The sequence below is a fragment of the Notechis scutatus genome, chromosome 3 (assembly GCF_049901735.1).
Source record: "Notechis scutatus isolate UNSWTSFEM ecotype Mainland chromosome 3, rNotScu1.2, whole genome shotgun sequence".
Taxonomy (NCBI): domain Eukaryota; kingdom Metazoa; phylum Chordata; class Lepidosauria; order Squamata; family Elapidae; genus Notechis; species Notechis scutatus.
In genome coordinates, this window is record NC_142011.1 from 50,098,079 (window position 1) to 50,113,205 (window position 15,127).

General features: G+C 35.6%; 1 protein-coding gene across 17 annotated transcripts in view; it reads right to left on the bottom strand.

Moving 5' to 3' along the window:
* The window catches only part of ANKS1A (ankyrin repeat and sterile alpha motif domain containing 1A), a 116,879-nt gene that overhangs the window by 70,022 nt on the left and 31,730 nt on the right, over positions 1-15,127 (bottom strand). For 10 of the 17 annotated variants that reach the window (XM_087959826.1, XM_087959824.1, XM_087959816.1 and 7 more), the window contains exons 3-7: positions 10,775-10,931; positions 8,978-9,040; positions 2,551-2,847; positions 2,060-2,135; positions 1,283-1,384 (exon numbers count right to left, since the gene is read on the bottom strand). In XM_087959826.1, coding sequence (XP_087815952.1) covers positions 1,283-1,384; positions 2,060-2,135; positions 2,551-2,847; positions 8,978-9,040; positions 10,775-10,931 — 695 coding nt within the window. The remainder of the gene's footprint in view (positions 1-1,282; positions 1,385-2,059; positions 2,136-2,550; positions 2,848-8,977; positions 9,041-10,774; positions 10,932-15,127) is intronic. The other 7 variants (XM_087959829.1, XM_087959825.1, XM_087959827.1 and 4 more) reach the window with 1 other exon arrangement.

The window sequence follows — 15,127 nt, forward strand, 5'->3', positions numbered from 1 at the left end:
ACGGTCACTAGCTTTCTAGTCTAGCAAACATGATGTTTCTAAACGTTAGAAAGGCTCTTTCCAGCTTTTATAGCCTTCAGAAACATGTTCACTAGCTGTCTGATGAGACTCGCATTGGCTTGGCACACCTGACAGTATCTTCGCAAAAAGGCAAAGGAAAGTGGATCTGGGTATGGTGGGTTGGGAGAAGTGGGCAGGCTGAGGCCTCCAGGGTTGCAACAATTTTGTGTGCGCTAGTGGACCAAATGCGCCACTGAGATGAGGGAGAGATAGGTGAGTGGGGGGAAGGGGTTTGCAGCAGTCATAGGGATAGTTTGTGCTAAAATTTTGCTAACATGGTCACAGGGCACTGCAACTGCTGTATCTTCTATCAGGGAATGTTTATAATTTCAAATGATCACTGAACGAATGGTCTTAAGTTGCGGACTACCTTCTTTTTTTTAATGGATCATGACTCTATCCAATCTTCATAGATTTCCATTTTCTTTAGTTCACTCCATTCAGGAGGGCCTTGGTAAAGTAAATGGACAGTGGAAGGGAAGGAAATGGGGGGGGAGGGAAACCCTGCTTCTGCTAACCCCTTTTTGTCATGCTGACACTGGATTTATATAATATTAAATCTGTCCTCTGTACTCTCTCCAAATGTAAGACTTCTTTTTCTCATGCAAATGTTAGTGAAGGCCGCTTCCACAATCGTATTAAATGGCCAACAGGGAAGAACCTTCTCTGTGTGATTCCCAGTTTTGTATCTCAATGCATTTGCTCTGTTCTTTCACTAGTCCATCATTAAAAATGACCCTATCTAAAAAACCCACCTATTGATGCATTGAATTAATCTGCAAACAATTTATGGCTGGAAAATGGTCTATTTTACTTTTCTTCCTCTGCCTACTTAATGCTATTGTGCATCTTGCAATATAATGTCTGTCAAAGTGTCTGACCTGGAGGGTATAAATCTCAAAAATAAGCAAGGCATGCATTACATTCATAACTAATTTGAAATGAGATAAAAATTCAATGCTGAGGAGACTATTATCAAATTGAGTAAAAACCAGGAAACTATTCATTTAATACCGTATTTTCAGGAAGTTACAAAAACAAGGCCAAACATCTTTTTTGCTCAATCTAGTTTTCTTTGTATCCACATTGTAGGTAATTGAGCAATGTAGGCCTTTTAGAAATTGCCCAACTGAAAAACCACACATTTTATGGCTGTGTGTGTGATGTTAGTGTGCTTCCTATTTCTCCACTTTTGCCCTCTTTTTTATGTTTAATTATTTACCTTCAATGAAAGCTGCTATTTGTTGGCTTTTTTGAGAAGGAAGTTCTCTGACAATCTCCAAAGCAGTCAAGCCTCTGTTATCCTTTATATTCACATCAATGCCTTCAACACAGAGAGAAACTTGACATTATACACAGTAATTCAGAAATGTTGCATATACTCACACAGCAAAATGTGTTACAAATGTAATTTGGCCTTAATCACTTCCTCCTCCTAAATATACACTTTGGCCCTACATTTATGTTCATTAATTATTATTATTGCTTAAAGCTGACCTTATGCTATATGAAGGCCCTTAATATTAGAAGAAGATTTTAATTTGAGAAGTGCTTTTATTTTCATTATATTTTATTTTAATATAATTTTAAGACAAGTTTATTTTATTGTATTTTTAATAAGAAGCTGATAAGCCTATACTCAAATGAAGCAGAATAGGAATACTTAAAATAATAAAGCAATACATATATGTTAAATTATATTTTACAATTCAATTGTGATGAAAGCAAATAATAACTTCAGAAGGGCAATACCTCCTGATCTCCAAAATCAAATTAGAGGCTTTAGCAATTCCTGCTTAGCTCTTGTTAATTATCCTAGTTTATACTAAAAATGTCATGAGGCTTTAGTTTGAAGGAGCAGTTTAAAAAGGAGGGTGAAAGATTCAAATTAAATTATACTGCTCATTTTCAAGAACTATGCTTAAGGCTATTGAATGCTTACAACGCTAAGACTACCACCAAAAAAGGAAATCCAAAAATATGTTTAAAAGATCCTTACCTGCAGCTAGCAATATCTGTACCACATCTGTTTTGCCAAACAAAGCAGCTTCATGTAAAGCACTGCCTTTTTCTGTCTGTAAAACAAGCATGGATTGAGAATGCCATCAGAAAACAATAAAACAGAAGCTATTTGTTGCCATTTATTCCAATTTAAATATCAGCTTCTTTAAAAATACAGGCTGATCACTTTAATAAATCAATAAGAAATTACAACTAATAAAAAACCCTCTGTATTTCCCTTTGAATTTGAAACAAAAGAGACAATATCCAGTTGAAAATATAGGATTCAAGCACCACAAATTCTCTAGCTGACAATTAGCTGCTGTACTTGAAACAATTTCAAAGCATAATTCTATTAAATTTCAAACTTAAACAGTGAAGCAGTGATTAGAAAAGTTCTTATAGAACAGGGAGCTGTGTTATACGCAATCTGATCCTGAAACATTATTTTAATATTGAAACTCTGCACACACAAATTTAAACAAATACCTGGTAGTTGTTATCCATGCCAGCCTCCAGCAGTACATGAACAACAGCTTTATGGCCATTTCTAGCTGCGAGATGTAAGGGAGTGTGTTTCTTAGTATTGCAACTTAATAGATTGGGATGAGCATTAAGCAACATCTTCACAACCTCTAGTCTCCCATAGAGAGCAGCTAAATCAAGAGGAGTCTCAAATTTGTTATTGCGCATAGTAGGATCAGTCAACTCCTCCAGAAGAACCTTCACCACTTCAGTATGGCCATATTGAGCTGCACAGTGCAATGCTGTCTCGTTGTCGTTATTCTAAGATTACATAAATATAAAAACCATTAGAGTTTAGAGACATAATAAACAGAACATTTGTTTTAAACATGAAGTATTAAAACTCTTCCAAATTATTTTCCACTATGCATGCTTAATAAGTACATCATGGTATCATTGTTATTTATATGTGCACCCATTCAGATATTTGCTACAGAAAAAAAATATGAAATATCTATTATTGCATTTTGAGATTATTACTTCTACTGCTCTATGATGTTCTCCACTTTAAAAACTCACCAAGCATTACTTATCCATTCAATAGAAGTTACTATAATAATCACAAAGGTACATTTTGCAAACCAACAACTTGATAATAAATATAGTATTTCATGACTGTGTTCTTTCTCTCTGGAGAATTCACGTTTTATTAATTAATCTGACATTATGTTGTTATTATATTTTAATTTTATACAAAGGGCCGCTACTATCAGGAAACTCTGACTAATATTATCAACTTATGGAAACTATCTGTTAAGAAACAGCTCTTTCATGTGACCAAATGCTTTTTTGAAATTGGACTTCATAAGTAATATCGGGAAGTCATTTAAGTATAAAATATCAATGAGTTAAATCATAAGTGTAAAACTAAGAACTTTAAGATTCTAGCTGATATGTAAATAAACACAATTTTTTTCCTAACTGTGTCTTTTAAACATTTAAATGGTATATGTGAGTGTGTCTGTGTGTGTCTGGGTATGTGTGTGTGATTATAATGGATAAATGTACATAAACAAAACCCTGGCTTCAACAGAAATGTTTCAATTGTTAAAAAGAAAACAAATAAGAACTTTAAAAGTTGTACTGTACTGGACAAAATATAATAGAGGTATGTTTGTGATTTATTTTTGTTCTAGCGGTATCAACAATGTTCAATGTCTCATGGGTACATGACAAAACTGGCTGAAGCAGAAAGGAAATAGATGAAGTAGTCAAGACTACTTTACAAAAAATACATGGAATGTATAAATGAAAGTTACTATGAACAATGACAGACATGCACAAACATATGAAAAATTGAAGAGGACACTTCCAACAATGGCAAAGAAACAATTCAAGCCAAACATTTGCCAAGAAAAAACAGATTCATAGCGAAGGTGATTCTAAATGAGGCAATGCATCATTCAGCAGCATGCAGAGAATCTCACCATGATTAGTGGAGAAAGCATATGGTTCAGGATTTATAATTAAGATGTAGGGTTTAATGAAAGATAATGAAGAACTGTGATATCTCCTAGCCACATTATATTACAGATGATACATAATGTACCATATCAGTAAACATCAGGGGGGAAAAACATCACCTGGACTAAAAATAGTTCTTGGCTAAATTGGGCTCAAATCCTAGGGACAGAGTTTTGGCCAGAGTACAGAAGTATTTGCCTTCGTCCAAGATTTTTTTTCCAGTTGCAGAGTCTAACCTACAGCCTTACTATTACCTGACCCATTGTTATCCCAGCAATAACTAGACCTACCGCTGCTTTTCTTGCGGGAGAAACAAGGCCAACCTTTTTACAAAAAAAAGAGTAATATCTTATTGTCGTCATCAAACATTCATTTGCCTGAAAGTAAGTACTTCTGAAATGCAAAATTTTATAAATCCTTATAAAACCCATGTTTGATTTCAAGTTTGTGGCAATAATTATTTTTATTTATTCTATTCTAATAGTTTGGATGCCACTTTTCAAAACCAGTGCAATGTGCAGCTATTCAAATCCAGCTATGCATCCAAATAGCTGCACATATGACATAACTTAAATCTGAAGAATCATTAGAAAATAGGATGAAATTGCTACTCTTTAAGAGGATGGGCCGGAGTGTTCCCCGATTCTTTCAAAAGCTTTAGCATATTAATGTAAAAATCTTACAGCCCAACTGAGATTTCTCAAAAGCAAGCCTTTTTGAAATTGCCCGAGATTGATTTCTGTAATTCTTAAGAGAAAATGAGAAAAGAAATGGTAGCATCATCTCAAAGTCAAAATAGTGGTCTGCAGCTTAAACAATTCATCTTTTGCCCACTGATCCATTTATCTTGAAGACTAAGGAATGCTTTTCATGGATATATGAACTAACAGTTGCCAATATATACTTGATTTGCAATTAGTACAGTACAAAACTCATAATTTGTATGTAAAAGCATTAAATATTAAACAGAAGTCCATAAAACTGAGACCTTAATCATAATTGGCAAGCCCAAAGAAATTTTATGAAGAAATAGTTGAGGAAAAGGATAAAGCAGCAACTTAAATTGAGGTAATATTTAACTATATTAACTCTAGAATTTTTTTTACAATTTTTAGGTATGATCATACAATGTTTTTATGTATCATGATTACTTTGTGCATTTTGTATTGAAAAACTGTTAAGTCGTTTTGAATATGCATACATTTAATCTCAGTAATTGGTGTATAGTGAGGCTTCTTCTGACAGTCAGGTCAAAGTACCTTTTAACTATAAACAAATGTACATATATAATTCAATTGGGAAAATGCACAAATATGTCTAATTAACAATTTGTCAAACCCCCCTATTTAACTATCATTCCTCATCTATACTGAAATGCCTGCCATCACAAAATTAAACATTCATAAGCATTTTTCCTAGTTTTTTGTGTGCCTTATAAGTAGTAGCTAAAACCTCTGTGTTTGTGGGCACAAGTCTTCGAGTCAGGATTGACTCTTGGTAACTGCCTGGACAATTCCCAGCAGTTTTGTTGATAAGATTTTAGAAATGATTTGCCATTGCCTACTTCCTAGGGTTGACAGAAAATAAGTGGCCCAATGTCCCCAGATGGTCTTGGCACCTAAGGTGGGATGACAACTCACAGTCTTCCAGGTTCTAGCCTCACTCTATAGAGGAATATGCTTCTTGGACTGGATTAGTTTAAAACATTTGATTTTAATAATATTCATTCATTAAAAATAATACTAAGCTACAAAAGGCTTAGAAAATGGCCTTGTAGAAACATATTCATCTCACTTTCCTCTTCAGCATTTTTAAGATTTAAAATATATTTTATTTAAACAGACATTAATGCTCTCCTCCAGATTTCCAGAGGGATCTTGGCTTGGCGGAAACAAAACAATGAATAAGCCAGAGGTATGCACTCTTTTTCTATATTTTCACCATTCTGTTGCTGGTGTTTCTACTAAAGATTACAGAGAATAGAATGAGGGGCATTTTTGTGTACTTTTGGCATTTTAGGGTTTGATTTACAGTTGTGCTCATAAGTTTACATACCCTGGCAGAATTTATGATTTCTTGGCCATTTTTCAGAGTATATGAATAATAACACAAAATATTTTCTTTCACTCATGGTTAGTACTTGGCTGAAGCCATTTATTATCAATCAACTGTGTTTACTCTTTTTAAATCATAATGACAACAGAAACTACCCAAATGACCCTGGATCAAAAGTTTACATGCCCTGATGATTTTGGCCTGATAACATGCACACAGGTTGGCACAAAGGGGTTTGAACGGCTGTTAAACATAGCCATCCTCACCTGTGATCTGTTTGCTTGTAATTAGTATGTGTGTATAAAAAGATCAATGAGTTCCTGAACTCCTGACAGACCTTTGCATCTTTCATCCAGTGCTGCACTGACATTTCTAGCTTCTGAGTCATGGGGAAAGCAAAAGAATTGTCAAAGGATCTGCGGGAAAAGGTAGTTGAACTGTATATAATAGGAAAGGGATATAAAAAGACATCCAGGGAATTGAGAATGCTAATCAGCAGTGTTCAAACATTAATCAAGAAGTGGAAAATGAGGGGTTCTGTTGAAACCAAACCATGGTCAGGTAGACCAACTAAAATTTCAGCCACAACTGCCAGGAAAATTGTTCGGGATGCAAAGAAAAACCCACAAATAAATTCAGGTGAAATACAGGACTCTCTGAAAACATGTGATCTGGCTATTTCAAGATGCACAATAAGGAGGCACTGGAAGAAAGATGGGCTGCATGGTCGAGTCGCCAGAAGAAAGCCATTACTACATAAATGCCACAAAGTATCCCACTTACAATACGTCAAACAGCACAGAGACAAGCCTCAAACTTCTGGTATAAAGCCATTTGGAGTGATGAGACCAAAATTGAGCTTTTTGGCCCAACCATAAACGCTACATTTGGAGAGGAGTCAACATGGCCTATGATGAAAAGTACACCATTCCTACTGTGAAACACAGAGGTGGATCAGTGATGTGTGAGCTACAAAGGCATAGGAAATTTGGTCAGAATTGATAGCAAGATGAATGCATTATGTTATCAAAAAATACTGGAGGAAAATTTGCATTCACCAGCCTGGAAGCTGCGCATGGGTCGTATTGGACATTCCAACATGACAATGATCCTAAACACAAGACCAAGTCAACCTGTCATTGGCAAGAATAAAGTGAAGGTTCTGGAGTGGTCATCTCAGTCTCCTGACCTCAATATCATTGAGTCACACTGGGGAGATCTCAAATGTGCAGTTCATGCAAGACAGCCCAAGAATTTACAGGAACTGGAGGCTTTTTGTCAGGCAGAATGGGCAGCTTTACCATATGAGAAGATAAAGAGCCTCATCCACACATACCACAAAAGACTTCAAGTTGTCATTGATGTTAAAGGGGGCAATACACCATATTAAAAACTAGGGTATGTAAACTTTTGATCAGGTCATTTGGGTAGTTTCTGTTGTCATTATGATTTAAAAAGAGTAAACACAGTTGACTGATAATAAATGGCAATCACAAATTTCATAAATTTCCTAGCTAAATATAGACACACATTCTGCAATAAAAATCCATTATGAAAAAGCGATTATACTACTTCGTTTAGGTGAAAATATTTCAACTGTTATTGTAAAGAAATTATATGAATTATAAAAAAAAAAACCACAATTCAATCAATTATTTAAATTGGTAGTTTTCTACAGTGATTTTAAAAACATTAAATTTCTGATTTAAATGTCTAAGCACTTCAATTTCAGCATTCGCCATTGGGTTGATCTATTTTATAGACTCCATAGTACAGAGACAGAATATGTCAGCTTCTGAAACATCCTTAATGTCCTAAAACTGTCATATACATATAGGAAAAACTCAGCAAAAGCAGAGTGATGCTGTAATCCTCACCAAAACTTATACATTATGAATTTTAATAAGACTATCATTTATCATATCAAACATTAATGTTTACCCTACATTTACAGACTATATTCACTGTGATCTGAATTTATAAAAGCATGTAATTTAAACTAATTCACCCTATTTATCTCCAACTTTGATAATCTTAATATATTTAAAAACCATACTCATGGAGCCCAATTTGATTGACCTTAAAAATCATTATTTAAGCTGCTCCAATTTGATGGTCTAAAAATTAAAATAATAATGTATAACAAATATTTCTTTTGATATTTATTATAATAAGGAATCACTTAAGATACTTCTAAATATTAGATTAGATTATCTTTGAAGTAATTTAAGATTTTCAATATTTTAAGATTTGCTTTCCTTATGATTAGTAAAAAGTAGAAGAATAGGTTATATTCAGTAAAAGAAACATTCAGATGTGAACAAGGAACGAGTGAAATAAGAAAAAATGTACATACTTCCACACAGATGGATACATGAATACATCCACACAGACAATAAAGGCACTATTGTTCTCATACAAACACTAACAAAAATAGTTCTCTTTTGTGTTATGTAGCATCATCACTATTAGCAAAATGAAGTTCAATATTGCTAAGAATGCATATCTTTTTTGGACAGTATACCATAAACATAATCAGTATTATTCCCTTTCTTATTAAATAGAGAAACAATACCAGAGTGTTTTGAATTTATATTTTTGAATGCTATTATTGATTTGGGAATCAACAAGTACCCCAAATCTACCAAGTCAAAAACACTGGTAGACCTTGTCAAGCACCAAGTAAACTTTTACCAACCAGCCAAATCAAACATGGTTTAATAAAATTTCACATTAAAGAAATTGCATTTTCAGTCCTCCACGGCCATTCCCAAATAGGCAGTATCAATGAACTACATGACAAGGCTTCTGAAAGCACAAAAATACAACTTGAAGTAATGATATAGTGAAATCCTGTCAGCGAAGTACACACCTTGGCATTGATATAAGGGTCAAAGGGGCCGTACTTTTTGAGTTCTTTGATCTCAAGAGCATTCTACAAAAAGGAGAGGAAAAGAAAATGTGATGATGAAATGGCAGGATATAGTAAAAAAGCAGTGAGTGATTCTGAAGGGGAGAAATGATAGAACATGACAATATTTCATTCCAATGAAAAGCAATTAATTTAACTAGCCATTCCAGCTGTCAATAGTTGATCATGCATATTGTTTTAAAGACAACATGCAAAACTCAACTAAAAATCTTAAGTTCCCTATTTAAACACTTCACTTTGACATCTTACAAATATTTGGCCTCATGCTAGCTATAGATTACAAGATCTTTCATTTTCATATGGCCCCATCCAATTTATTAAATAATTGCAAATGGCATTATAAAATTTAAAATATTAACACTAAAATGATTGACAAAGTTGTTTCCGAGAAGCACAATAAACAATGTCTGACAAAAAAGATTTCCAAACAATATTAAAAACTTTTGAATGTATATATTTGGCTATTCAATTACAAAAATATTACTAGTCAGCAAATGAACTTCTTTGAATATTTGTAAGAGATTATGCTAAGCTACTTGTTAACACAGATAATTAGCCTCAAAGTCAGGGGTGTTTTATAGAGATGGAATTTTAACTTTAACTCTGAACAAGTTGTTCAGTCCTAGTTTGGTTGCAATTTGGCTAAAGTAGTAGTTTAATATGGATAATGCTTCCTATTGGAAGCGAATAATAATTTTGCTTCCCACAAGAAAAAATATTATGTAGACAAGACACCCCTGGGGGCTCATTCATGGTGATGCCGCTTCTGTGGTATAACATGTGGCTGGATACCCAGTGTTCCTCAACATTAGTGGCCTTCCAAGGGGTTCTGAAAACTTTATTTTTTAGAAAATGCATTTGCAGAAGTGGAGGTTTAGCCTACCTCCATGGGTGTCACCTAATGTCTGTTAAATGTTTTATGTGATATAAGTTTTTGACCCTTTCTGTAAGCTACTTCAACCTCTGGAAATAGGAATTCAGCAGTGTAGACATAATAAATAAACAAATACATACATACAACTAAAATGCAAGTGAAATAATGTCATGGGAAAACTTACTAGTATTCCCAATGTTTCAATTTTTCAATATACCAGTCCCAGTTTAATTTGGAGCAATATTGTAAGAGTTTACCTGGTCTCCAAATCAATACTAGCACTATGAGGTGTATTTGTCTATATTTGTACCCAATAAAGTTTTCAATCATACAAGTCAAACGGCAGCATTTTAAACAATAGAAACAATTACTGTTTTTCTTCCATTTGAGCATAGCATTTTAGTAAATTATTAATATCTGAAAGCTGTATTGTAGTTAACTGCACAATATTAGCTTAAGTAGTAAAGTAGTATTAAGCTTACTACAAAATATGGCAAAAAGAGAATAAAACTGTTTAGATTTGCTTCACCAAAAAAATAAACTGATGCACCAACTACATCAAGTTTCAAATTGTCCAGAAAATTGTGGTGCAGGATGGGGGTGGGGTATAGGAAAAATGATTAAAATCCCTCTCATTGTATATGAACCAATTTAGCCACTGTTCATTTCTACAGTTCTAAATCTGATCAACCAAAAATACAGCTTTCAGGATACAATTTTTCAAATTTGCTGAATAATAATAGTAAGCAAGATATCAAGCAACAAATTTACTCTTATAGATGTTGTATTCACTTCCTCCTATAGAACAATATAACAAACCTTGTAAGATCATTAAGAGCACAAAAAGAGGAACGTATTCAGACCTGCTCATTTACTTTAGTGTGGGAGGGTCCCTGGTGTATTAGCAGTTTCACTATTTCAGCATCTCCCTTCCAAGCTGCCAAATGGAGAGGATAACAGCCTTTGCAGTCAGCCACATTCGTTAATGCATCATTTCTCAACAGAACTTCCACAACATCCCTGAGGACGGAATAATGCCATAAAATTTCAGAAGAATTCTGGATACAACAATCAAAATCAAATGGTAAATTGGATATATGCGTTAATAAAAAATATCAGTTTGTATACCATCTACTTGGAAAACATTTTCAAATTCAAATATTCACCAGGGTTCCTTAAAAACTAGAAAGTGAAAACAGCCTATTGTTCATCCACCAAAAGGAAATAAGACTGCCATCTACTAACTGGGAGATAACTTTCAACCTAGTTGATGAAATGTATCTATATAAACGGGCTTAGAATCAAGCATTAGGAACTGTCAAACTATTTAGTAAGGCTGTATTACTATTATTCTCATCTTTCCTATTACCTATCTCATTTTCTACTTATGACTATAACTTTGTTGCTTGTGTCTTTACGGTTTATGCTGGTTTTAGTTTCCTAGTATGATTTATGTTGATTTCCTATTAAGCATCCTATGACTATCACTAAGTGTTGTATCTTATGTATTTTATGAAGACTATGATCATGATTTATCACTTATAGTTTTTATGTACACTGAGAGCTTTTGCACCAATGACAAATACCTTGTGTGTCCAGTCACACTTGGCCAATAAAGAATTCTATTCTATTCTATTATTCAAACTATCTATAAGCAGACAAGTTTTTAAACCTACTTTGCAAGAATGAACATTTTTTCCCCACATATAAGTTAGATATGTGATTTATTTGATTATTTTCTTAATAAATTAATATGGCTACCTGTCTAGCTAAAGGAACTTTGGGTGGTGAACAAGACTAAAAATACAATCACTGAGAACCATTAAAACAAAACAGACAATGCTATAAGACTCACATCCATAGATTAAACATATCATGCCAGGCGCATTGTCATCCTAACCTTAGGGCCATGTCTTGATTGTTTTCTTAAGACCAGCAGGATTGGGGCATCCATATCTCTAAGAGGAAGCTATTCCTTAAGGCAGACATCATGACAGAGAAAGCACAATTCCAAAGCCCCACCTGGCAAGACTGTTTCACCAAGAAGCCCCAGATTTAAAGAGATGACTAGAAACCATTAGGGATAGGCAGTCCCACAAGTAACTTGCCCCTATGCCGTGTAGAGCTTTAAAGGTGATAATCAGCATTTTAAATTCAACCAGAAGTCCACTGGAAGCCAATGCAGCTCATGCAGCATCAGTGTTACATAGATATTATTCCAGTACTGTCCCTTGTGCCCCTGCCATTGTATTCTGGACCAGCTGAAGTTTTCAAATGCTCTTGAAAAGGTAGCCCATGTAGAACACATTGGAAATGGGAGTCAGCAAAGGCATAAGCAATGATTCCTAATCTAGAAAAGGTTAAACCAGCACATAAAATACATTTGTGCAAAGGCTCTCCAGACTACAGTTGCCAACTACTATATATGCTGCCATTGAGTCCAAGTGGACCGGCAGTGTGTACCAACTCTGACCAGGAAAGTATAACCTTAGCCAGAATTAAATATGGCAAATCAACAGATATGGGGTAGCCCTAAAAAACTACAGGCATTCAGTCCTGTCGGGGTTGGGCTGAAGCCAGATCTTCTCTAGCCAGATTTATCCAGTAAGACATTTCCCCAGCACTACTTGGACCCTAGATGTATGATTGAGATCCATGCTGTAGAGAGTAAGAAAGATGATCTTGATGGAGGTATGCATGATCTGCTACCCAGGCAATGGGCTGGGTCTGTATGAGACATATTTTCAATCCACAACAGACAGATAGTATCTCAATATTATGGCTCAGACAGAGCTCCCCAAATTATTGAACTAGCAGAATGAGTTGCATGATTATGTTATTACAGCCAATTTCAAGAAAAGTAATTTTAGCTTTGTTCTGAAGTTGAACTTTTTAACTTGGTCTAGCTAATGGGTTGACAATTACCTCCCACAGAGGTTTCATGAAGATGATAAATAGAAGAGATAATTAAGCCCTGTAGCACCCTAAAAACAGAGGCCTAAAGACAGACCTCTCCTCCTCACACCCCAACTGGAACCATCCCTGGAGAAAGGAGAACTACTGAAAAAACAAGATCTCCTACTTCCAACATTTCAGCCAGTCCCAAAGGATGCCATGATTGATGGTACTGAAAACCAATGAGAGGTCAAATGGATACAACCATCCCCATTCCAAGCCCACCAGATGTCATCCACAAGTGTGAACAATTGCATCTCAGTATAGTATCCCAGCCTGAAACCAAATTGTATCAGGTCCAGATAATTTGCTTCCCCTACAGCCCTTTCAAATTATAGACCTACCACTTCAATAGTCTCCCTCAAAAAGGGAACATTAGAGATTGAAAAAAAAAATTGTCCAGTAGTAACTTCTTGAGAAGGGGCAAACCACTGTCTTCTTCAGGGGACATGGAACCACCCTGTATTATAAAAAAGCATTTACCACTAATTAGCTACATGTCACCTATCTATATCTGTCTGGATGCCTTGACCAATCAGGAGGGATAGAACCTAACATGTAGATAACAGAATCATCAACCTAAGGACTCTGTCCATTTCCTTGGAAGTAATCAAATCAAACTCAGCCCAAATAATTGGACAAGCCCAAGCCACAGTCATCTCTATAGGATCAGCACAAACAGACACTACCTTTGAAAGATTTGAGGCACTTTAATAGATGTTTTACATAATCTTCATAGCACACTTGCAAAGGTTCCTATGGTCCTTTCTTATCCTTATTAAAGCTTTTGATTTCACTGTTTCAGCATATTTTGTTTACTTGTATTTACTTGTAGAAACAACTGTATAAAGAAATTATCAGCAAAGATCACTGGTTTTTCGAATTAAAGGGTAACAAGCATGTAAGTAGCCAATGCTCATTCTTTCTCAAATATGCAAATGAACTGCAAATTATGTTGATTACACAGCTGCAAGTGAACAGTTGTAGAGCCTGTTCTTCTAGACTGCTAATGTGTTGGGGAGGGAACAGAATCGGATAAAACAAAAAAAGAATAGCATGTCTAAGAGAACCTGTTTTAGTTTAGCTAATGATAGTGTTAAGTGGATGAGAGGTAAACCTTAACAAAGTCTGAAAAAGAAACACTGAACTTACTGTTTATAAAAGGACACAGAGGATCCATAGCTGCATTGTCTTTTTATTACTCTAGAAAAAGAATTTTTGTAGCCTCTAAATGGCAGTAAAGAGCAACTTCCCAGTCTACAATGTAAATTTACAATGTAAGGACTGAGAAGCATACTGATAACAGCTCTCCAGTATAAAATAGATATAGATGTGAAAGGCAAGTACTGTACTCTTCAGTCCCAGAGAAATAATTTGCTGCTCAGTTTAAAAAAAAAACCCTAAAGAACAACACATGTTCTTAAAAAGAGGAAAATCATGAAAGAGGAAAACTTCATTAAAATGTAACATGCAAGCTCAGCCTGCAAGAAGAGGACTCAGAAGCACATCCCACTCTCTGGATGCTCCGAGCGGCTCGAGGGAGAAGCTATAAGATTTAGGCCTTGGCCATGTATTCAACATCTTTATTAGGGACTTGAATGAAGTGCTACAGGAATGCTTGTCAAATGTGCAGATCACATAGCATTGCTTAGGATAACATAGAACAGTGGTCACCAACAAGTGGGCCAGGGACCACTGGTGGTTCGTGAGAAAATTTTGGTGATCCTCAGAGAAATGTCACCCCCCAAAGCATCTCCCAAAACAATTAATCCAGGCTGCGCAGGAACACAAAGCTGAGCCGCCCATATGGTCCGCAGGAACACAAGGCTTGTGTTGCTTGCATTGCGAACAACACGAGGTAGTGGGGGGGGGAACTTGCCCCACTCGCCCCACATGCCTTGCTTGGCCACCGGGCTGCTTCTTTCTGCTTCTTTCTTCTTTTGCTTTTGGCTGCATGCCAGGAAAACAGCAAAAGTCTTTCTTTCTCTCCCCCAAACTCCACCAAAAATGAGTCTTTGGGACCCTGCAGGGCATCCTGCTCTAAGAGGCCGCGCCAGCGCGACAAGTCTCACAAAGACTCATTTCTGGCAGAGTTTGGGGGGGGGGGGGGAGAAAGAAAGACTACTGCTGCTTCTGCTGCTTTCCTTGCATGAAGCCAAAAGTCTCTCTCTCTCCTCCTGAGAATGGAGCTGGAGACGGTATCCTGCGATCCCAAATAAAGAATGATCAATCGGTAGGAAAACAGGGTGGGGAATTTTCCT